Genomic DNA, 22,704 nt, shown 5'->3' with positions numbered 1-22,704 from the left:
GTTCTCTGGCAAACAGCTACACTTAAAGAACTTTACCAAGAGCAATTGGCAAGGATTTACTGCTGAGAGGGGTTGAGAGGCTACAGTGTCAATCATACTGCATTCCTCTCTGGAGCCTGCTTCAAGAGCAGGAATACAGGAGCTTGCAGGAAGGACATATGAGATATGGCTGTCACAGCATGTACAGTTGCACCTTATACCCCAAAGCTGCCTGGGTCTTACTCAGCAGAAAGTGCTGGAGACCATGAGGAGAGAGCAGGGGAGGAGATAGAAAGATTGTACACCGTTGATGGCAGAATTAGTATCCTTATGGGCTAAGCCTGCAGTTCATCAACAACTGGCACAATGACAGCAAGGTCAGGGGTGATGCTTACTTTAATTCTTCTTCCCAGGAATATACCAGATATATAACAGCCCCCCCTCACAGCCCAGCCCCCTCCCAGTGCAGGCACAACTGCTGGACCGTTGTGATCCCTAAGTCCATCCACTCAGGCACAAGGCCACACGGGCTCAACTTTAATGGGGGCAGTGTCCTTCTACTGGGGGTATCTGGGGCATCTCCTTCCATTCGGTCCCCAACCTGAAACATTGGGCAAAGGCAGAAGTCATGGTGTGGCAGTTTCTCACTTCTCCTTTACCACAAAACTGTGACTGCCTCCTCTCCTTTCTGAGGAACCATGTGCATGTGGGAAACAGAAGGTAAGGCAAACAAGGAGGGAGTGATCCAGCACCTCCATGGCTATCACCAGACTTGTGTTGGATAGGAGTGCCTGTAGCTCTCTAGGAAGATCCCTAGGATCTGTATAGGCAGGTCCCACAGTGGTCTGTGTGTGGGATTATGTCAGGATGAAGCATATGCCATACCAAAATTTTGCTTTATTCTTCCAGAAACAACAGATCCAAACCTGTCCTCACCTCAGGCTGCTACTAACAAGCCATCCTCTCTCTAACAGCTGTTTTTGTCACCCCACAAGACAAAGTATTACGTCTTCCCAGCTTCATCTTGCTCCTTTGGCTCCCGGAATTCCCCCTTTCTACCCAGTAATGAAGGTAGCAGGGGCTGGGGACAGACTGGAGCAGTTGTCTGGGTCTGAAGACCCTCATTAGTGCAAGCCACTATAGCTCTGCATTCTCAGTCCACATGATGCAGTCACCATGCTCTCAGTCTTTCCTTCCTCACTCCCATTTTAAGACTATATCTGCTGTCAGCCAGAGCCTTTCAGCTGCTTTCCTGTCTGAAAAAAGCCTAGCTCTACACACCCAGCCACAGGCACCTGGCTGTTCCTCATTCTTGCTGGACATATACTCCCCAATGACTACCGTTCTCCTTCCCACCTCGGATTGCTCACAAGCTCCCCAGATATTCCCACTCTCCCACCCAAGACCCATCATTTCCTGATGCCACCATTTGTATCACACAGGGACTTGTTGCCTACCTCAGCTACAGACAGCACTGTAGTCAGCCAAGGCTCGCTCCTCTGCAAAAGGAAATGAGAAAGACAATTACACATACATGAATGTGCACAAGAAATAGCACACAATGACTTTACAAGTTACATCCAGAGAACTAGTAATCCAGCTCTCCATCTCAGAGTAGGAGGGGAATCACCAACCAACCTGGCTGGTAGTAATCATAGACTTTGACGGTGGCTGGTTTCAGGTTCTTCATCTCAAATATTTGTTCCAGTTGCAGACTGAAAGTCTGAGATTCATCATTGAGCTTATGGAGATTGAAAGAAATTAGCAAGGAAGGGAAGTAAGAAGACATTTCAGTTTTGTCTTCTCTACCTTGAATGCTTTCCTGTAAAAAATCTCTTTAATCCATCAGAGATCCTGGATTTTAGAAATGGAGTATGTAAGAAATAGCAAATGCTAACTGTACAACAATTAAATTAGGTAAGCTTCTTCTGCCCACAGTTCTACTAGTGTTATTTCCCCATGGCTAGCCCAGCCCTGGCCTTCTCACACAGTTCCTTGTCCTCTAGTCTCTTGCTCTCGTTATGCCTAACCTAATGCTGTCATTCCCATTTACCTTGTCCAGATAAATGTAGACCACATCAGCTTTCACTTCTATTTTCTTAACGATGGTTTTGCGCTCCAGCTGGGACAGGAAAGAACAACACAGGTAAATTTGTGTTGATGTTGTATTGATGGCACAAAGTAGAACTGGACCCTTTGTGGATCTTTGTCTTTCACATGTGTAAGGGCTTTATTGTCTCTATCTTGAGTAGACCCTCCTGGAGCACTCCTTGTGAGCCTCATCTCAAGGACAGACTAAGCTGTCCCTGCTCAGTTAGAGGAATCTCCCACTCTGGGGACAAAAGGCAGTAGATAGTATATAGGACTTAATGTGCTGGTCAGCAAAGAGGCACAAGTAAAGACTGTTGTTATCTTATCTCACTAACTGCTAGAACGCTCTTAAATACACCTCTGGGTGTTGTGCAAATAATTAATCTTTCATCTTCATGTGACAAACAAATACTGTTATTTAGCACACCCAACAGAATAGTGTCAATGGGAGAAGCTGAACCATCCTTGAAATTCCACGGGTGGTCCTTGCAGGACCTTGTATGGAAATGGAGAGATTTTGGTTCAATTTCAACAGTGAAGGGTCATTCCTAATGTAGTTGCCTCATGGCCTGAATGAATAGCTCCCAACAGCAGCAAGCAGGTGGGACCCATTTACCAGAGCCACCCTTTTTCTGATTCCAGACTCCTTACCGACAGCCTGGAGCCTGGAGCCAGGACAAATCCGGACAACAAGGAGACCTCCATGATCACCATGTTGGATGTGACTCTGCTGCCAATGTAGCTGAAGAAGATCACACAGTCAGATGGTCTGTCTAAGAGAATAGAGTCCCCCCTTCCCTTTACCACCATATCTTGTGTGTAGGACCCTGAGCCATCTGGGCCTGGGGTCAAGGTAGACAGTTTATCATCTCACAGGAGGTGAGATGCAGGTAGCCAGCACCTTCCCCTTCCACCCATTAACTACTGCCAAATTTACCCTCTGTCCTGCCTGTGTTCAGTCCCTCCAGCGCAGCCCTGAGGCTTTTCCAGCTGTGCTCCCCAAGCACAGCATGTCTTGCTGGAGGAGGAAACAACCCTCAGGATTACCTGACGAGGATGCGGACAACGAGGGCACGCGTGTTGGCCTGGCTACAGTTGGCCAGCTCTGTGCTGACACGCAGAGTGAAGGTTACAGTGGTCCGCGGGGGAGACTTGTGGTACCTCAGCACTGTCTGCAGTTTGAGGGTCAGGATGGAAAAGACAGCCCAGGCATGAGTTCATCCAGGGCGAAGAGGCAGAATCCTCCATCTATCATCTCTCCCACACTCACCCCACCACCTTACCTGAGCAAAAACACAGCTGCTGCCCTGGGCCTGCACCATGAACTGCCCTGGGATATCTGTCAGCTCTGCCTGCTGCACCAGGAGCCGTTTCTGGCGGGTGACTTGGAATGTTTTCCCAAAGCCCCTGTGGGACTTCACCCTCACAAGCGCTTGGCCTGATGTGCTGAAGGTCCTTGCTGCATATTTTGCTAAAGCTTGCAGGGCAACAACTGTGTCCTAGGGAGAAAGAGACAGTCACCTCCCTGAAAACAACACCTCTAGCAAGGCCAGCTTGAGACAGGAAGACCTCGAGAAGACTTGCCCTGCCAACTTCAGGAAGAAAAGTATATGGACCCACATGGAGCTACTTGTTACCTGGGTGGAGGCAAAGCCCCCATAGGCATTCTGCTGCTGGGTCAGCCATGCCACAATACCAGCTGCAGTTGTCATGTCACCTGCGTGCACCCGTGGCTTGGAAAGGTACGCCAGGAGCACGTAGGCTGTCAGTTCTACATCCACTGACTGAGTGCCAGGCCAGAAGGCTGTGGAAGCTGGGGAACTTGGTTTGGGGCTCCAGTGTATTTGTCCTCCTGCAGAAAGGAAAGGAGTGTGCAGGCTATCTGGAGAGAAGGGAACGAAGGGTTCTGGACACAGAAAGCAAGCAGTAGAGGGCTTTCAGAGCTCCTTCTGCTCCTTCACTGTCAGGCCAGTATCGCTTTGTTAAGTTGGTTCTCCAGGACTTCATCCAGTCCTAGCACACAGGTTTCTACCCCCTCCCTCAATAAGATCTTTAAATCCTTCAGGCTGAGGAAAATATTTCTTATAAGTCACCCCCACAGCTTGCTAAATAACGTATTGCAGTTAACATGGTGCAGTTCCTGGACAAATACAAAAATAGCAGGTGCATTTATTTTTCCCTCAGCACGCCTCTTGCATAGGTTAGCATATTCCACATTTATCAGCTCTGGCTAGGCAACATGCATGGGTACATTGCTCCAATCCCAGCAGGTGAACAAGAGCTATTACTGCAACAAGCAGCCAGCACCTACCTGATTTGATGGCCTGTTCCTCCAACTTGTATAGCAGCTCCTGGGTTGTCTCATAGTCTCCAGCCAAGGCAAAAGCATAGGCCAGAACAGCTTCTGTGTAGATACTGGTGACATTGTGAACTGCCTGCTGCAGGCAGTGGAGGGTACTCTGCATCATCTTGCCCTGCATTGGTAGAAGACATGTGCCAAACACTGACAGGGGCAAAGCAGAGGTCAGGCTCTCTCTGGGACTATGTCTTGCTGGTGTAGCTCCAGAGAAACCCGCAAAATTATCACCCTCTCTTGCATAAAAAAGGCAGTGCAGCCCCACTGTGCACTGGAAACTATGGCCACCAAACACTATTGCTCCATGCTAGTGCTACAACACCGTCTCTTATGAGGAATTACTTCAGTTCCACTAAACGTTGTCTCCCTCTCAGCAGCCCTTGATGTGTTCCTGGCCTGGAGAACGTCAACATTATGAGCTTTTTCCCCATAGCAGGGTGCAGGCATGGGAGAATAAGGGAGAGCAGGGGACAGCTGGTGTGTGCTCACCTTCAGTGGCTGACCCAGCTCCAGCAGTGCTGCAGCGACATATGCTCCCAAGGAGATTTCATCATCCACACTGCCCTGTGAAGGGAATCCATTGCCAGAGACAAACTGTGAGGAATCACCAGTCACCAGAGACCCTCTGCTGGTGAGGGATTCCATCTCTGCAGAGGCACAGCCCTGCACCTGGAGCCTCTCGTAAGCATGGTCTCCACGGCTCTCAGGTGTGTCATTCTGACACCCCAGGACCTGAAGCACCTTTCACTCTCTAAGGGGTGTTTCAAAGGCTCAGGGCATGACTTCCCAGAAGGATAGGCATTCTTTATGCTGTCTCTACCCCATACCTTGCTCTCTTTAAGTCTAGTTGCATGACTTGCACGAGTGACTTTCCAGGATTGGTTGTGATCCTATGACCCTTTGCTGCCACAATGCCTGCCCAGCCATTCCCCAGCTGTGCTGCCTGAATTGTCTCTCATTTACCTTTATAGAGGAATGAAAGAAACTCCCTTTGGTGGCAAAGCAGCCGCTGGGGAGTTGATTTTGCTCTAGCCAGCGTAAGGCATCCTGGATGTTCTTATCATCTACATAGATGTATTTCTTGGCTTGGCCAAAACTCTTGACTACAAAAGCTGTCAGCCTAGGAAGAGAATGAGTTGCGAGAGAAATAGAAACACAAAAAGACAAAAAGAAAGCCAAATGCCTCCTGGTGCTTGTCTCTGAAGTTAACACTGACATATCAGGGTGTTTAAAAAGACTCTCTTATACGCAGAAAAAAAAAAAAAAAAGATCTCTCATACGCAAAAGCAAACTAAAAGTGGAAATGGTCTCTGGGACCAAAGCTTCTCTTCTTCAGCCTGGGTCCACACAGTCATGTACTGCTTTACCCAGTCATTTCACAAATGAAAAACCTCTACCCCTTCTACTTTGCCTCTTGCATCTCATCTTCCTTGAATACCTAGACACAATCTTGAATACCCCATTTCCTTCATTTCTTCATTTCTCCCAGCCCAGCCATCATAGTGCCAATGCAGTTCATGCAAACTCTCCCAAGCAAAACCCTCCATGGGAAAAATGACTTTTCATTGCCCTTCCCTGATCTTCCTCCAGTCAGTATGTGCCCCTATTGGCTTGCTGGGGCTCCACAAGTAGAACCCCTTGCTCTGTTTGGGGCAGCAGCAGGACCACAGAAAGAAAAAAAAAAAAAAAAAAAAAGGATCTCCTTGACCCTGAGACCATATCTTTGTGTTCCACTTTCCCAGAAACTCTGCTGCCCTGCCTCATACCTTTTTCAAGTGTCTCAATCCCTCAATCTGTATCCATGTCAAACAGCTCCTCGGGGGCTCCATCGAAAAGAAGGAACATGCATCCTATCAGCTTTTCTCAGACACATTAGCTGCTCTGGCCCAGACAGTACAAATTAGGAGCAAGGGATGTTCCCAGTGCTTACCAAGTGTTCCCTTCCCCATCCTGCTGCCCAAAGACACTGTAGGAGCCATCTCTATGCTTATAAAGGAGTTGTGCCTGGTACCCTGGGGAAATACAAACAGTGATTAATATAGCACAGTAATAGAGAAAGGCCAGTACTGTCAGAATAACTGCAAGGAAGAGAGCTATTGGTAGATTAGACACGGGGGAAAGCAGAGGAGCAAGGTGGATCTCTTGAACTTACCATTGTGCAGGAGTCCCGTTGCCCTCTCCTTGATTTCAGGGGTCATCTGCCTCGTCTTCTCCAGGTACTGCAGCACATAGACAATGGGGGCAAACAGCACCATGTTCTGCTCCCCACAGCCATGGGGCAACTGCACCAGGCGGTCCAGGTTCTGTAACACAAGCCCCATGAGGTCACCTATGCAACAATATAAGAAACAAAGAAAGTCTGAGTATGATTTCAGATGCTTCTCAGCCAGGCCCTGGATAATAGTGTGTTGTCTCAGCAAAGGAGAAAGAAGAAAATGGAAAGAAACAACTGAGTATAGGATGAAGGTGACTATTCTTCATCTTCCCAGTCTGGGGGGCATGCAATACAGGATAACCACACTGTGGAGTCTCTGAGGAACTTTTTCAGTGTGAAGGGCTCCAACCTTGTAAAGGGCTTTGAGCAGGGCTATAGTTGCTCAGGTTGTGTCATACAGACAGATAAATATAGAAGTACTTAGGAGAAGATTGAGATGTCTCAGGTCTTCTTTGAGGAATTATGGCAGGCCTGGTTTCATACCAGTACGAACATGGGGACAAAGGAGCACAGTGCAAAGAAACATATTGAAAACATTTGTCTGGTCCCAGTGGCCTCTCCAAATAATCCTTTTGTAACTTTGTAATGCTGAGAAGGATTTCTTCTCTCCAGCAGCTTTTATTGTAGCATTGAAACTTAGCAGGGGATGAGATGGTTATGAATTTTGCTGATTGTATCTACACTGAACTAGCCAAGATCCCAAAGTCCCAGATAAAATTTGGCCCCAAGGCTCTGCTACCAAGTCCTAGCCAGAAAAATGAGGATTATTCTCCTCTGCAACCTACTTTTCTCATGAAAATCTAAGTGCAAATCCAAAAAAAAAATTTGAAACCATGTTATTGGCAAACCTTGCAGGGCATTGAAACTTATTGTTTTCTCTTTCAAGCAGTGTCATTTCAAATGGATCCCCTGACATCATTACCAAGTTAAGCCCTGCTCATCTGTAACATTGGTCAGTGATTTCACAATAGAAATGGCTTACCTGAGATGGAAATTGAAGCTCTGGCAGATCCTTTTACTACATTATCCGGGAGGTGAAGGGGCACAGGATCTTCAACCATGTTTCCTGATAACAACAGGGTTAAGGTGCAGCATGAAAAATCAAACCAAAAGTATCTAACCAGAGTGACAAAATCAGAACAAGTAAGTGGGACACTGCCTACATCCTGCTCATGCAGAGTGTTCTCTATAATCTGTCTCAGTCGTCACACCAAGCTCCACTGCGTGGAAACTTTTCAGATTAGAAGTGACTTGAGAGCTTATGGCAAGGGCAAGGGCATACTAAGCTTCACAACTCAATTCACCATGCTTCACAAGTTCCACGAGGATCCTAGTTGATCATCACTTGGCAGGAGGACATCCTGCAGAGGCTTGTAGTGCTGCAGGGTTAGGGTGGTATGGCAGGAGCTTCTCTCTCTTGAGTGACTGTCATGCTCCAGGAACACCCAGAGGCTACATTGTGGGAAGGAGGCTACAGAGCACGATTTTGCCACCTAACTCAGTGACAAATTCAACAGGGAAGGACGTGTGGAAATAATATTCCCTGTCCTTTTCTGTCCTAATAAGAAATTAAATTTCCTCTGTGAAAAAAAAAATAAATTTTGAAAAAAAAATCTTTCATAAGCCCTCCCGCAGTTCAGTCCTACTTTCAGGTCTAGTTTTATCTTGTTCAGCCTGGAGAAGGCTCCTGGAAGACCTTACAACAGTCTTTCAGTAACTAGAGGGTGCCAACAAGAAAGCTCAATACAGACTCTTTATCAGGGAGTTTGGTGATACAACTAGAGTAATGTTTTTTAACTAAAAATGGGTAGATTTAGATTAGATACTTGGAAGAGATTCTTTAAGATAAGAGTCATGAGGTACTGGGATAGGTTGCCTAGAGAAACTGTGGATGCCCTATCCCTGGAAGTGTTCAAGGCAAGATTGGATGGGGCTTTGAGCAACCTGTTCTAGTGGAAGGTGTCCCAGCCCATGGCAGGGAAGTTACAATTAAGTGATCTTTAAGGTCCCTTCCAACCCAAAACATTCTATGATTTTAGTTATTTCAGGCTGCAGGACCTGAATAATAACCAGGTCTAGTTATTTCAAACTGTCCACGTACCTCCTCTTGGGCACAGAATGGAGCTGTAAGACTTCTCCACTAGCACACCTTCTGGCTGCCATGGCAGGAACATAAATATGAGACAGAAGACACAAGATTACACACAAAATTCCCAAACAGCAGTAAAATTGCAGAGCAGGTCTGAATTCAGCTTTTAGTTCCCACGTTCTCAGGGACTCCTCCTCACCTTTGGCAGGGCTGCACTGAGACTGTCTGCTTCACTGATCACGAAAGCAAAAGCAAGTCTGAGGGACAGGACTCTAGTCAGTGAGCAGATACAAAAGCTCATGTATGGTTGGTCATTGAGCAGGAGAATGTATAGGGAGAACCATAGGTATGGCATACAAATACAGCTCAAAAAAGAGTAGTGCAAGAAAGGAATAGACCTGGCTAGGTCCTGGGAGGAACAGAGTAAACCAAGCCCAGGCCTTGGTATGCTAATACTGGACAGAAGAAAAAAAAAAGAAAAAAAAAAAAAAAAAAAAAAAGAGGAGAGAAAACTGTTTAGCCCAGCTCGGTCTCCTTTCACCCGGGGCAAGGACACTCAGGGAGAGAAGTGAGCCTGCTCTTATACTGACCCGAACCAGCAAGTGTTTGACCAGAACATGCCTCCGCCTCGTGGTAGCTGGCAGGGGCTTCCTGTCCCCACAGCGTGGTGTGGTGTCCAGTACCTCAGTCCTGATTGTGATATTCAGAGTCCCTAGCAAATAAATTGAACAGTCTGTTTCTTACGTCCGTAGCCAGAGTCAACTTGCTTTAACTGACAGTGGTCTGAGGTGCTTCAGGAGGCTGAGCCTCCCAGCTTCAGTGGCTTGACAGGTAAAGATGGGCCAGTCAGTGCCAATGGTTTGTCCAGACACCATACGTATGAGGGGGCTAAGTAATGCCTCACCAACAATGACCTTAGTACTCTATATGTGACTATAGTGTGAGAAGGTTCGGCAGCCCCTTGGACCCCAGTGACCCCTTCCCATTGCACGTGAAGCACAGCACCAGCCATACTAGGTTCTCCCAGTCACATACATGCAGCCCGTTCCTCCCAAGCTGGTTCTACACCTCTATCCCCAAGAGTTCTCCACGTCACCCATTCAGTTCCCACCCTCCCTGATGAGCCTATCTAAGAAGGGAGAAAGAAAGCAACCATGATGGTTTGCATTCTTGTACCACTAAAAATAAGCTTTGGGATCCAGGGAAGGCAAGGCTCTGCCAGCTTTTCTGGACCTCCCACTCCCTTGCAGTTCTTTCTGAGGGCTCCCCACCACTGCTCCCGTTCTGATTGCCACACCCAGCTGGATTGCTGTCATGTTCCACGCGAAGGTCTTGGACTCTTCTGCGCAGAGGCACTCTCTGTCCCTGCAGGTCCGGCACTGCTCCACCTGGAAGTCTGGGGATTTAGCCAGGGATACCTGTATCTAAAAGAGTGCCAACAAAGGAGAATGACTGGGCAACTGGGGAGAGATGGTGTGGTACATTTGCTGTAAAACTGGAAGGCATGATAGGTCTGTCCCACACAGTATTTGCTGTGGCACAAGCACATACCTGTATGCACTGCTGCAGGTAGTTGAAAACAGTAGCCTTCAGCGTGAAGGTCTCTCCTTGTATCACAGAATATGGCAAAGTCACATCCACAAACACAGGTTGTACTGTTCTGAGACTTGTGGTCGGGGCAAGTCCAAACCCCCTCCCAGCCAAGCAGAATGTCTTGACTTTCCACTCAGCGACAGCGGCAGGCACTGTGACTGGGATGCTCCTGCTCCCGTTGGAGCTGAAGGGAAAAGAGCACTTGCATAAGGAAGTCTGTCCCACCCCACTGCAATGGGAAGAGCTCAGGACACCAGGTGAGGGATGCTGTGCAGATCCTCAGACTGAGATCAACATCTGCCCTCTCATCAATTACTCCCACTCGAGTGGCTCAGAGTAAGACAGATATAAGAAATCTGTTCCTTAAAGCCATAATTGCTGCTTAAATGCTTCCAGTGATTAAGTTATACCCTCTTCCTGAGCAAGACACTCTCCTGGCATTCCAGCTGTATACACTCAGTCAACAGCATAATGTCCAGGAAAGCAGCAGCACCACATTCGCCTGAGTGCTGATTCATCAGTCCCAATCCAAGCATTGTGGCAACAAAGGTTATACATTTAGACAGTGCACCCACTAAACTGGGAAATCAGTAGAGTGTACACCACTGTGTGAGAAGAGGATACTTGGTGGCTTGATCATGAACATTGCTGTTTTCTAAACATGACTAAGCAGACTAAAGTTTTGCTCCTTGAAGTCTGCTAGTCATTCATTCGGATGCACTTTAAGTGCAGGGAAGAGCCATAAGATTTACATGCAGACCTCTCTTTACACCTATGGATGGCTTTTTTGAACAGATACAAGTCAGCCAAAACTTAATAACAAAGGGTTCATCCCTCTGTCCACTTGTAAAGTCTAGCATCACTTACCCAACAGAGAACAGATTCCAGATCCAAGTTTCAGGCAAATAGTGGTGAAATCTTCTTTGGGTTGTTAATTGGGTTTGTTCCTTGGTCATTCTCCTGTATTCCATAGAGGGACCCCCTGAAAGAAAGAATAAAATTCCCACAAGAGTGGAAGAAGTGAGCCCTGACAATGATCAACAGCCAAGAACTGGGACAAGAGGCAAAGCAAGCAGTAACAGATGTGAGTCAGGCAGAGCAATACACAAGGGAGTGAGCTGAGTTGGTAGGAGGGGGAAAATAGGAAGGAGAAGAAAATGGTAACAGGAAAATCAGTTTGCAGTGAGCGGGCTGTGGCTATAAATTTTGAGTCTTGGCTAGGCAAAGCCTCTTCCCAATCTGACCCAAAATTGGTGTTGAAGAGACTATGGACCTCTAGAGGGCCCTTTTAAACCAACATTTCTGTAATTCTGGGAATAACAATATTCCCATTTGCTTGTCTGCAGAAAACGCAGAGACCTCTGCAAACAATAGTAGTTTCAATATCAACAGGCAGATAAGGCAGTTTGGTATAATCACCTAGTGCAAAGCGAGACATTAAGGAAGCAGGTGACAGTTCCTGCAGCCAGAGGTGGGAACACAAGCCAAAACACAGCACGGTTTGTGGTGTAATGAATGGGAGATGCTCCCCTTCAGAAACCACTAGGTTTGTCTGTGCCCAGAAAGGGAATGACATTCTCTAATGTCAGGGAACATGCAGGTAGGGGAATTTTTCAAAGCTTTTGAAAAAGTGACCTATTTGTTCCTGCTGAGGTCTGACAGACCTGGCGGTGAGGTTGTGGCAGCAGCATCTGTTACACCTCAGCATGTTAACATCCACCACCAGCAAACCCCAGCGATCAGAAGGCTCTTCCATCTATGTGATATCAGGTCCCAGCACAAGGATAGTCTGAAAGTTCAGCTCACCCATCGTTGGCTTCCTACCTGCCCGATTAGAGCATTGAGTTGGCTTCCTGATTGCAAGGTTTGAGAAGATTTTTAGACCCATGTTCTGTTGGAGAAAGAAGGAGGGGAGGGGAAAAAGAAAAGCAGCTGTGAGTGGGGAAGGGCAGCCACTCTTCCTCAAAATGACTCTGAAAACCATCACTTTTAGGACAGCCAGCTGCCCAGACAGTCCAGGTCAACACTGGCCCGAATGGACAACATGCCTGGTTCCTTCTTTCTCAGAAGGACTCTAAACAAGTGTCTCACTGGGGAAAGACAGAGATGATTACCCAGAAGAGGTTGAAGATGTCAGGCTGAAAGGAATGCTGCAGTTTCCCTTGCAGCAGAGGTGACGTGGAGTGGGGCTGAACACAGTGATCTGGATACTCTTCAATTTGAGCAGGGTACCCATGTCGGTAGATAGCAGGGAACAAGCCATAGACCTAGGAAAACTCACAGGCAGAGGAGAATCAGGCCAGGAGCAGATATCTCCAAATGCTTCACTAAAGCCTCCCCAACATAGAGCCTGCCATCTTTCTAGGCAGACCCCACGTACTACTTTCACTCCTCCTCCACACAAAGACCCCCTCACCCATTAGCCTCCAGCTCCCTTTGCCACAGCCCTGCCTGTATTTGCCCAGCTCATATATCATGTCCGTTTTTTGTTGGTGGTTGTTTTTATGTTTTTGTGGTTTTTGTTTGTTTGTTTCTTTGTTTATCTGGCTGCACAGACACTCACCATTTGGCTTGTCAGCTCACTCTCTGGTCTCACAAGGAACATGTTTTCATCCACGGCCTGTACTGCACACACGGAGCCGGGGGCTGCCTGCAGCCGGAGCTGCGCTGTTGACTCTGGGTGGGCTTCTTTAGCCAGAAAACCTACTTTGACCTTGAACAGCACACCATATAATATAAATATATAAATATAAAATATAAATATAAATATAAATATAAATATAAATATAAATATAAATATAAATATAAATATAAATATAAATATAAGAAATATAAAAAAGAGAAAAAGAGGGGTAAGGAGGCTGACAGACACAAGGCAGACAGAAAGAGGGAGCTCAATTAACATCCTCCCGGCTCAACCTCTGCTACGAATAGAAGTCACTGCTAAATGGAAGATCCCAGTCCCTGGGCATTGTGCTCCAGACATCCCCTTCCTCTCTTCCCCCCAGTTCTCTGAAGGATTTGAGTGTTTTCTTTCCATAGCCTGCTGACTCCAGCTTGTCAGCTGTCCCTCAGCTCTCGGTGTGAGTCTCACCTCATTTTCAAAGCACAAGGCAACATCAAAGCGGATGCTATCTGCTGTTATCCCTCCACTGGGGAAGATAGCGTACACCACTAAAGAAGGTGACGGGGTGAAGTCAGCAGTGAAGGTCAGAGGGATGGAGAAGGAGCCCTTCAACACTGAGGAAGGAAAAGAAAAGTGTTTCCATCACAGCCCCACTGAGACCTTCTTTTGGTCTCCTTTTTTCTGCTTTATAATCCCACAGTATCAAACTAATTCCTTCTGTTTTTCTCTCTGTTCTCTCCTTCTGTTCCTTAACCCTGTGTGTTCCATCTCCACACAGTTCCTCCCAGTCTCTCCTCCCTTCATTGTTTCACTCACTCTGTCTCTTTGTCCTCTCCCAGCTGATATAATTGCTTCCTTGTCTCCATCCACCCTGTTTGTTGACTGCCCAGGAGGTGTAGCTTCAGGGAGTTCAGGAGAAACTCCAGTAACTTTCACCATCCAACCTAGGAACCCACCAAGCCCAACTGTTCCCCGTGTTCAGGCGGGCCACTTCAGACTTACTGTTCAGCTTCCCAACCTGGACGCTCCTCTGTCCCCTGACAACAATGCCAGCCTTCCCAGTGACCTGAGGGAAGAGGACACTGGGTGAGCAGACTGCTGTCTGTCACCAGGGCACACTCATGCTTGCCTTGTGTGCATCTTGCACTTTTAAGCAACCACAGAAATAAACTGTGGGTCCAATCCAAGGTGACCCAGGTGAGAAGGGTGAGCTCTATGCAGGGGTAGAGTTCCCTGAGTTCTCCAAGAACAAGTCCATATCGTCATCCCTCCCCCCACCTCAGTTCTCTACTACCCTCACTCACATAATATGCAAAACCTATCCGGCTGGTGTCTTCTCCCAGGTCATCCCGACTGAGTGTGAAGGTCACCTGGACACTCTGCTTTAGTCCACAGGGCAGTGTTCCTGTGAGTGGGTGTATGTCCAGGAAGCTCTTCGTTGTGACATGGAAGGGTTGCAGGTGATGGTAAGCATTTGTGTAACTGACACCAGTTTGCCAGGGTGCGTGTGTGAGATCTTCCAGCGTAAACCTTCCCTGAGATGAGATCAGAAACATACGGAAATCAGGACATGGGAGTTGCACGCTTCAGTGCTTTGTTAGGTTAGGATGTCATTAGCTTGGTTTGGGAAAAGCCATTGCTTGACACCTTCCCCGTGGCTCTACACCAACAGAACTGTGTGGGGAACCCAGGAACAAGCTGTCAGGGGGCTGCAGGGCAGGAGCGGGGAGCACTGGCAGAGTTTGAGGCTTTTCACTCTCCTGTGTGCAGAGGTGAGATTTACCTCCAAAAAGACTGAGGAGCTGTTCCAGGCAGTTGTGTCCAGGTTGAAGGATGCTCTTCCATTGCCATCCGTGATATACATTTTGATAAGCCGACGTCTCATGAACTTTATTACGAGATAAACTTTTCTGTTTTTCATACCATTTCCATGGTGATCCTGAAGCTTAATCTGGGGACAGTAGGGAAGGACAGAAAAGTCAAAGTCAGATGTCAGTCACAGTGTCATACCCAAACCTTCCTTCCTCTGACAAGCATACTCCTTCTTGTTTAGGTGGCCTTGGCTTCAATCTGGCCCCAGGAAGATAGCAGACCTGTAAAACTCCCTCATCTGTAAAGTTAAGCAGAGGGTGGTTTTATCCTCCCCAAAAGCAGCAAGTAACTAGACCATAAGGAGCTCAGCTCCTAGCCAACAGCTGAGAAATTCCAGCAAAAATCACTCAGTGCTCTCAACAGAAGCCAGAAGTGTAATCACACCAGGGAATCTGAAATGCAGAAACTGGAGCCATGCTGCACCTATCAAGTAATGTCACACAATGAAAGGAAAACTGCTCTGAGAAACAGAAAATGGTTTGGGTCAGAAAAATTTGCTAGATACTAAATTCATTGGCAAATGATGGGGAGGGAAGAAGTATGGGAAAAGTCACCTTCCCCCTGTAGGGTACTCCGGGAATGTAGTAAGCATTTGGTGTTTCAAACACTGCCCGTGCAGCTGTCCTGGAAATGAGGATTTGGCTGGAGGAGTTGATTTGGACCCCTGTTGGAATGCAGAGTACAAGGGATGCAAGATCATTATCAGAGGTGACTACCGTACCCTAGTTTAATCTCACTTTGTTACGCCCAGGCCTTCTGACTGAAGCATCTCAAAATTCCCAGTACAAGTATATTTAATGTACAGAGGCTGTTCCTGTGGCAGCTCATTCCTTAGCTAAGGTGTTTCTAAGCCCCTTTTTGGCCTCATGGACCAAGCTCCCAGACACTACTCACCTGCCTGCTGCTGGCAGAGCAGCTCTCTGCAGATGCAGTGAGCTCCTCAAGCAGGAGCACCAAGTCCTGTGATGGCCCCAGCAGTGTGGAGGAGAGGAGGAGGTGTGCCTGCTCTGACCTTCACACCCCAGGTACGGACACTCTCATCCTTGGACCTTCTCTACACCAAATAACTGTAAGCAGACCTTACGGGTACCTGTGCCTGCCTCCAGAAGAGAAGCTTCTGCATAGATTTTGCTGTCCTCCTCACTAGGAGCCAGATTAAACACCGATGTGCTTACAGAAGGTGTGAAGCACCCCTTGCTCACTGTCTGCAATGGGAAATGGTAGATAATTGAGGCTGGGGAGAAGTGAAGGAGTTAGAAGTACACAATATTAATCATTCTGTCATAACTTGATCACAACAAGTAATAATGCAGACTCAGTCAGATAGAAAGTGTTCACATTTTAAAATTGGTATTTCCTATTTTATACGTATGCATGCATGTAATTCATATTGTAGAAATATAAAACAAATCACCATAGTTGCATGAAGTTTGTGATGTTGGTAACTTTCCAGCTTTAGCAGAAAACTGAAGGTTGCACTAACTGGATCACAAAGTAGTTATATTAGTATTTCAAGAGATCTGACTAGGAAAACTGCAGAATCAAATGAATCTAAAGAATCAAAGTAACTTATCGTTTTCAGAGCTGGAAGATTACAACTACCATATGTCCTGATGACAAATCATAAAACATGAAAAGTTTTAATCATACATGCAGATACGAAGAGTCCAGTTATGACATGTTTTGTTAAGGATGAAAAGAGTGAAATAAGGTGGAAAAAAAAAAAGTCAGTACATGATTTGGCTGTGGAAATAACTGTCTACACTGTACGTTGGTAACCTTATGCATCTCCAGGGTAGGTTCACCTTAACATGGTATTTTTGCACCTGAGAATTTTTGCACCTGTTGCTTCTTCCACTATATCACTTCCTGGGTATTTATACTTCTTTACAGAAAAGAACAGGACTTTAAGGTCTGCATATGATTCCTCTTTTCTATTCCCTATCCTTAATAAACAAATTTACAAATAAGAACTTCTAGGGGTAAAGGTATCTCAGTTGGTCAGAGTAACCATAACTGCATTAACTGAATAAAAATGTTTACAGATTAGACTACAGGTAGAGGTTGGCAAACCTTCCTAAGTAGCAGTTCATTCCATTCTCTCAGGCATTGTCACACGTTGTCATATGTGGTGCTCTTCCACCAACCACATATCCCCCAGGATTTTACTCACCTGACCACTGTATTCTCTACAGATATCCTTGCTGACATTTTGAAGACGCCTCCTTGCCTTCTGGCACAAAGTCACCCTCATGGTCCCTTGCACTGCTTTCCCATAGTGGTACCTGCAGGGAAAGCACCAGATGACCTGCCAAGCAGAGACACTGAGGAGAATTTTGTGGTTTGCTGAGCACATTGCTACACACAGGTGGGCTTCCTGATGCCGGTCTTCATTCAGTTTGTAACCAAGCAGGCACAAACAAAAACACAGTACAGAGTATATTTAGGGAGTGCACAGTCTTGCATCCAACACAGTCAGACACAGAGCCTAGGCAAAAAAAAATTGGACCATGCTTTCCAAAGCTCTCTCCCTTCTGGGTGCTTTCTGTTCTGGAACTGCAGGCAGAAGAAAAGAGCTGGCCTGAGTTGTGTGCACACAGCATGGAGCAGCACCAACTGGAGATACTGGCTCAGGTGTGAAAGGAGCAGAAGCCTATGTCCTTGTACACATGAACAAAATGTGCACGATATGACATTAATAGAGCTACGGTATTTCTGCTTCTGGTGATGGCCTTAGCAGCCACAGCTCATTTGTCTCAGCCCCCACAGCAGACACACCCAAATCAAAAACATTTTCCATTGTCACACTGACTCCTTGGTCACTGTAATTCAGGAGGTGGTGGGATGGTTGGTAGAGCAAAGGCAAAACTCATTTTCTGTGGTTTGAAAAATCTATTGTTTATCCAGCAGGCTTTCTGTGTGGCTTTTAACAGGTCTATTTAGTTGCAGAGGTGGAAGAACCTCTGCAGCAGTACCTGCCAGAGCCTTGGATGAACCAGCAGGCTTTGCAACCTCTTTCCCCTCTTTGGGAGCTATAGTTAAGCTCCAGACCTTAAGCTACATTATAGCTATACCTATGCCAGTGCACTACTTCTCAGCCTGACGCACTGGCTTGACTTCCAGGATTCACCTCAGTCCTTCCTCCTCACCATGGGTTTATCTTATGATCTGGCCTCTTCTTTCCATCATCAGACTCAGACTGACTCTGATTCTTTCTTTTTACTCTTTCTTTCTTTCTTTCTTTCTTTCTTTCTTTCTTTCTTTCTTTCTTTCTTTCTTTCTTTCTTTCTTTCTTTCTTTCTTTCTCTCTCTCTCTCTCTCTCTCTCTCTCTCTTCCTTCCTTCCTTCCTTCCTTCCTTCCTTCTTCCTTCCTTTCTTTTCCTCAACTATAGCAGAGTCATGCCCTTGTCAATGTGGACTTTTCCACTGACTGCCTTGCTGACTTTCTGTGCTTCAGCTCCTCTCTGGTCTTCTCTTGGGGAGCAATGTTCCCTAACAGCACCAGTAACAGGAAGACATCCATGAATTACCCTGTTGATGAAGAGTGCTGTGCTGTTTTCTATTAGCAACTTAAATGCTCTGATTTGAAATGTTTTTTAATAAGAAATGATGCCTGTTCAGCAGCAAAGAGGCAGCAAAAGTTTTCAGAAAAAACAGCTCCAAATGTGGCTCTGTTCACCTCCTTTATCTGTCCACAAAGTGCTTTCCAGAGCATTCTCCTTCTTCCTTTGTGCTTACACCTTCTGAGGTCATGCCTGCCTTCACACCCTCATCTGCTCAGTGTTCGCTAATGATTACAAAACTAGAGAAACTCTGCTACTAAGAAGGAAATAAGTTCAGCAGCATAAAATAAAATGAGAACCTTGTACTGATCCTTGTACTTCAACAGATCAGTCCCATATCAGATATGCATATTTCCCCATACAAGGTCCACCAAGGCCAGATGGACACAGCTTCCAGAGAAGGGTGTAGCTCAGGTACCTCCATCCCAAGCAAGAACCAAACAGTTAGACTCTTGTACTATCTATTATTCTTTGAAAGCAATGCTTGTGTTTCACGCCTCTTTAGCCAATTCTCCTTGATGGACTCAAGAGAGTACATGTGTGGAAGAACAGACAAGATTTTGATGAGCCATTTCTCCAGAATTTTCTCCTCACCTGCCACATACACGCAGTGGGAAGGTTTTATCTGAAGCATAAATCTGAACCGGTCCTTCGAAGAAAACATCAAACTTCTGCAACACTAGAACAAAAAACACAAAGTTACTCTGTCAAAGGCAGCAGGCTACCTAGACATGGATCATGAAAGGGAAGAGTTTGTTACCATAAAGCTGGAGTCCTGTAAAGGAGCATGTTCATGAAATAAAAGCTAATTCAAATTTTTAAATTAAAATTACTTTAAAACAGGGAAACTAAAGGAAGAATCTTCTTTTTTTCCCCAACCTATGAAATGCTACAGAGGTCTTAGGATTATTCTCTCTCTGTGACACTCTAGTAACTCTTGTTACTAGATGCCCTCTCCAGGAATCTCCAGTACAATCTCCCTTGTTGATATTTGTGATATTGCCCACTCTATACATTTTTGTTGAAATCTAGCTCTCAGACAGTAAAACTTAGTTTACAGTGTTTGGCTGCATATTGTTATAAGGACAGAAATAAGCAATTCTTCCATCCCATTCTTTGTTCTCCATACTCCATCTTACCATGTTCCTCCACCTTAAATGTACTGGACACTTTTGGGTTCACCACATTGATGGTGTAAGTCCCCAGAGAGAGTTCAGTAGCTAACTGGAAAGAGAGATCTGCAATGCCCTGTTTTGGTCTCACATCCAGCCACTGGCCAATGCGGTTTTGGTTTGGGTCCTGCAGTTGGAGGAAAGGAGACAAGAGACAGTCATCAAAAACATCTGCTGTTCTGTTCCCAAAGCCCACTGGATTCAAAGTTTGAGAGATTTCAGAGGCTTTCACAGGCTCCTGTTTTTTGTTTTGTTTGTTTGTTTGTTTGCTTTCTTAATGGGAGGTGCTGCAGCAACCTGAACACTGAAACAACGACAGAGACGAGCCCAACACACTAAAGGTTGCTCTACATTGTACTGCCCTTGAAAAAGAAAGTGTGAAAGATCCCAACATTTAAACTCTCCAGTCTTAATGTAAGTATAAACTTTAAGAGTTAGCTAAAGTCTGGATGGAGCTCCTGAACATTGAAAGGAATGAACAATTTGTCTCATCAATGCTTTTTACAGGCATGTGGATGCATATACATGTATACAGTGATGCTGAGAAAAGTAAGCTGACTCAGTAAGACAACGGCCTAAATATCCCTCCTGAAGTACCTTTCCTCATAACACTTGGGGAGTCCGACACACCCACCTGGATTTCCACCATGGAGTACTGCAAAGCAAACAGATAGCAATATCAGAAGCTGGCATGATATACCAACCTACATATAGACTTATCTTACCCACCTAGCCCACATGACAGTCCCAAACATTACAATACAAGAAGCTTGATCCTACAGAAACCAGGAAAATGGTTTTGAAATAATATGGATATATTTTTAAGATGCGTTCAGACATATTCAAGCTTTATTCTGTGACCATGAAAGCTATAGTTTGCTATTTTAAAAAAAAGAAAAAATAGAAAAAAAATATATAGAGAAAATTAGAGATACTCACAAATACAATCATTCCAAACTCATAAATATTAAAAGACATCAGTTTTGTAATACAAATCCCATCAAGTAGCAAAACCGCATCATCTATAGGATGAATAAATCCCATATTTTCCTGTAAAGTCCCTGGCCTTGGAGGTAAGGCTTGGGGATAGGTAATGCTGCTGACTGCAGCAGCACATCCAGGCAGGCACAAAGAAGGGCCTCCTATGTCTATTAACTCTGTTCTTATATCACAGGAACTGTCAGCCAGGAGGCAGTAGTGGTGTAAGGAGAATGAGGCATAAGGAGGCAGGAGCAGGGGACTGGAGAAAGTAACTGGTCTGTAAACAAAAGGCCACATTTGATTCGCATTATTCATCATTCTGAACTTTCATGCAGGTTATCATAGACATGTTTGTTTTCATTTAAATAAACAAAGTGCATTTATATATTTATATAACCAAATCCACTGTCAATGCTAAACAAAACATGCCAGTGAACAGCACTTGTGTTATCACCAACCCACCTAATTCATAAACAAGATATTACAGCTTTAATGCTGTAGTGCACTCAAGCCTCATAATAGCTTTGGTTAAATAATTTTGAATTTTCATCACAGCATTATTAACAGTTATAATGCTAATTTACTCATACTTACAGATAGCCACCAAACATTTATGGCCAATTATCTTCACGAACCAAATGCAGGCATGGAAGCAAAGGTATTGCTTACTCTATTACCTAACTAATATAAGACAGATGCCTTCTATTTCTGGGGCAGGAAGTGAGTGCGTGATCCTAGGCCCTCATCGATAACCAAAAAAAAGGGGAAATTAAGTCCACACTAAAGAAGCCAGAAGGATCTCTCCCTTCATCTCAGTCTGGAGGGATTTGATTTAACGCTCTGCACACTTATGCCCCTCAGCATTTATCTATTGTGGCATGAATTCCAGTTGGCTCTCCTTAAATTGCTTCAGGACAGAGGAATGTGAGATATTTACAGCCGCTGGCAGCAGGTAAAATTGCTCACTGTAGAGAGATGCTAGTCTTGCAGTTTCCTGGCTAGCACCTATGCAAGTCTCTGGCAACTTCTCACTTCCTTGACTCAGGCAGAACAAGCTGCTGCCAGCAGCAAGTCAGTATAATTTGCTTATACTGCCTTCTCTCTCGTCTCTTTTTATAATCGGTTTGTGTGCTTCCTTTCCCATATCAATTAATTTTTCTTAAAATTTTGCAGACATGCTGTGGCTTGCTGCAGACCCCTCCCACCACCCATAAGAACAACACACTGCAAAAAGCTGCAGAACTCAGTTCTGGCTGAGCCTGGGCACAGCCTGTCTGGTAACCGTGCCCACAGCCAGCAGCCTGCAGATTCCCTCAGAAGCCAGCTTTTTTCTGGCAAGGGGAAAGTGCAAGCAGCTTCTGAGCTCCTAACTCAGCTAGCAGGCAGCGCTGGCATGCTCCCCAAACCTCAGCAGCCATACCAGAGATACCACCAGCCAACAACCGTCCTGTCAGAGCGACAATGCAGCTGGGAGACTGAACTCAGCAAGGTTGGGTAGCAGGTCAGCGTCTGCTGCCTTGGGTACTGCAGACACACAGACCATGTCTGCAGGCACAGTGTGGGGCTGGCAGAGGAGGCAGACTTGGCAGAGGAAGTCTGGAGACTTCCTTGCATCCACTTAGACAGGCTTTACCTTGCTGTTAACAGGGACAAAGTCTTCAGTCAATGTCACTATCCGAAATTTCACTGAAGGGAGAAAAGGAAAAGATCATGTTGTAGAGACAGTACATTCAAGACGGGGCTAAACCTGTGCTTACCTCAACCCCCAATCAAGGCTCTTGCTGCCCCCACGCCTGCCTGCAGCCCCCTCTTGGTGCTTGTTCAGCCCTGCTCACCACTTCTCCCCTCCCCACACACAGCAGGCTGTGGCGTTCCTGCTTTGCTTTTTGACAGATTGTCCCACCCGCTGGCACCACTCACCCGTGGGACAGGCTTGTAGGCACAGGCTGAGGAGGGGGGACACAAAAATCTCGCTTTGTCCCCAGCCTGTGGCTAGAAAGCCTGCTTCTACAGCCTGTGAGACCACAGCTTCCAGCCCCCTCCCTTCCCTGAAACACAAGCATAAATGGCCTCTGGTGCTCCAGATGGTGGCAGAAGCCTCTTTGGTCACACACAGCTTCTCCCTCTGTCCCAGCTAGGACTACAAGGCCCAAAGCACCAAGCACAG

At 46.0% G+C, this 22,704-nt stretch overlaps 1 protein-coding gene across 1 annotated transcript in view; it reads right to left on the bottom strand.

Moving 5' to 3' along the window:
• Nucleotides 1–462: 462 nt before the first annotated feature.
• The window catches only part of LOC311439957 (uncharacterized protein), a 55,444-nt gene continuing 33,202 nt past the window's right edge, over nucleotides 463–22,704 (bottom strand). Inside the window, exons 39-71 of the mRNA XM_084526292.1 lie at nucleotides 22,171–22,223; nucleotides 20,154–20,211; nucleotides 19,524–19,751; nucleotides 18,979–19,063; nucleotides 16,995–17,106; nucleotides 15,912–16,026; nucleotides 15,376–15,485; nucleotides 14,733–14,900; nucleotides 14,254–14,484; nucleotides 13,952–14,015; nucleotides 13,418–13,563; nucleotides 12,887–13,036; nucleotides 12,438–12,590; nucleotides 12,148–12,214; nucleotides 11,191–11,305; nucleotides 10,282–10,507; nucleotides 10,028–10,154; nucleotides 9,321–9,442; nucleotides 8,743–8,797; nucleotides 7,624–7,707; nucleotides 6,579–6,755; nucleotides 6,357–6,438; nucleotides 5,390–5,546; nucleotides 4,916–4,990; nucleotides 4,382–4,544; nucleotides 3,708–3,922; nucleotides 3,354–3,569; nucleotides 3,118–3,242; nucleotides 2,722–2,812; nucleotides 2,033–2,101; nucleotides 1,618–1,720; nucleotides 1,437–1,478; nucleotides 463–580 (exon numbers count right to left, since the gene is read on the bottom strand). Coding sequence (XP_084382418.1) covers nucleotides 1,438–1,478; nucleotides 1,618–1,720; nucleotides 2,033–2,101; nucleotides 2,722–2,812; nucleotides 3,118–3,242; nucleotides 3,354–3,569; nucleotides 3,708–3,922; nucleotides 4,382–4,544; nucleotides 4,916–4,990; nucleotides 5,390–5,546; nucleotides 6,357–6,438; nucleotides 6,579–6,755; nucleotides 7,624–7,707; nucleotides 8,743–8,797; nucleotides 9,321–9,442; nucleotides 10,028–10,154; nucleotides 10,282–10,507; nucleotides 11,191–11,305; nucleotides 12,148–12,214; nucleotides 12,438–12,590; nucleotides 12,887–13,036; nucleotides 13,418–13,563; nucleotides 13,952–14,015; nucleotides 14,254–14,484; nucleotides 14,733–14,900; nucleotides 15,376–15,485; nucleotides 15,912–16,026; nucleotides 16,995–17,106; nucleotides 18,979–19,063; nucleotides 19,524–19,751; nucleotides 20,154–20,211; nucleotides 22,171–22,223 — 3,983 coding nt within the window. The 3' untranslated portion in view covers nucleotides 463–580; nucleotide 1,437. The remainder of the gene's footprint in view (nucleotides 581–1,436; nucleotides 1,479–1,617; nucleotides 1,721–2,032; nucleotides 2,102–2,721; nucleotides 2,813–3,117; nucleotides 3,243–3,353; nucleotides 3,570–3,707; nucleotides 3,923–4,381; nucleotides 4,545–4,915; nucleotides 4,991–5,389; nucleotides 5,547–6,356; nucleotides 6,439–6,578; nucleotides 6,756–7,623; nucleotides 7,708–8,742; nucleotides 8,798–9,320; nucleotides 9,443–10,027; nucleotides 10,155–10,281; nucleotides 10,508–11,190; nucleotides 11,306–12,147; nucleotides 12,215–12,437; nucleotides 12,591–12,886; nucleotides 13,037–13,417; nucleotides 13,564–13,951; nucleotides 14,016–14,253; nucleotides 14,485–14,732; nucleotides 14,901–15,375; nucleotides 15,486–15,911; nucleotides 16,027–16,994; nucleotides 17,107–18,978; nucleotides 19,064–19,523; nucleotides 19,752–20,153; nucleotides 20,212–22,170; nucleotides 22,224–22,704) is intronic.

This window comes from Aythya ferina, assembly GCF_964211825.1.
Source record: "Aythya ferina genome assembly, chromosome: 1".
Taxonomy (NCBI): Eukaryota; Metazoa; Chordata; class Aves; order Anseriformes; family Anatidae; genus Aythya; species Aythya ferina.
This window is presented reverse-complemented; position numbering and strand designations above follow the sequence as displayed.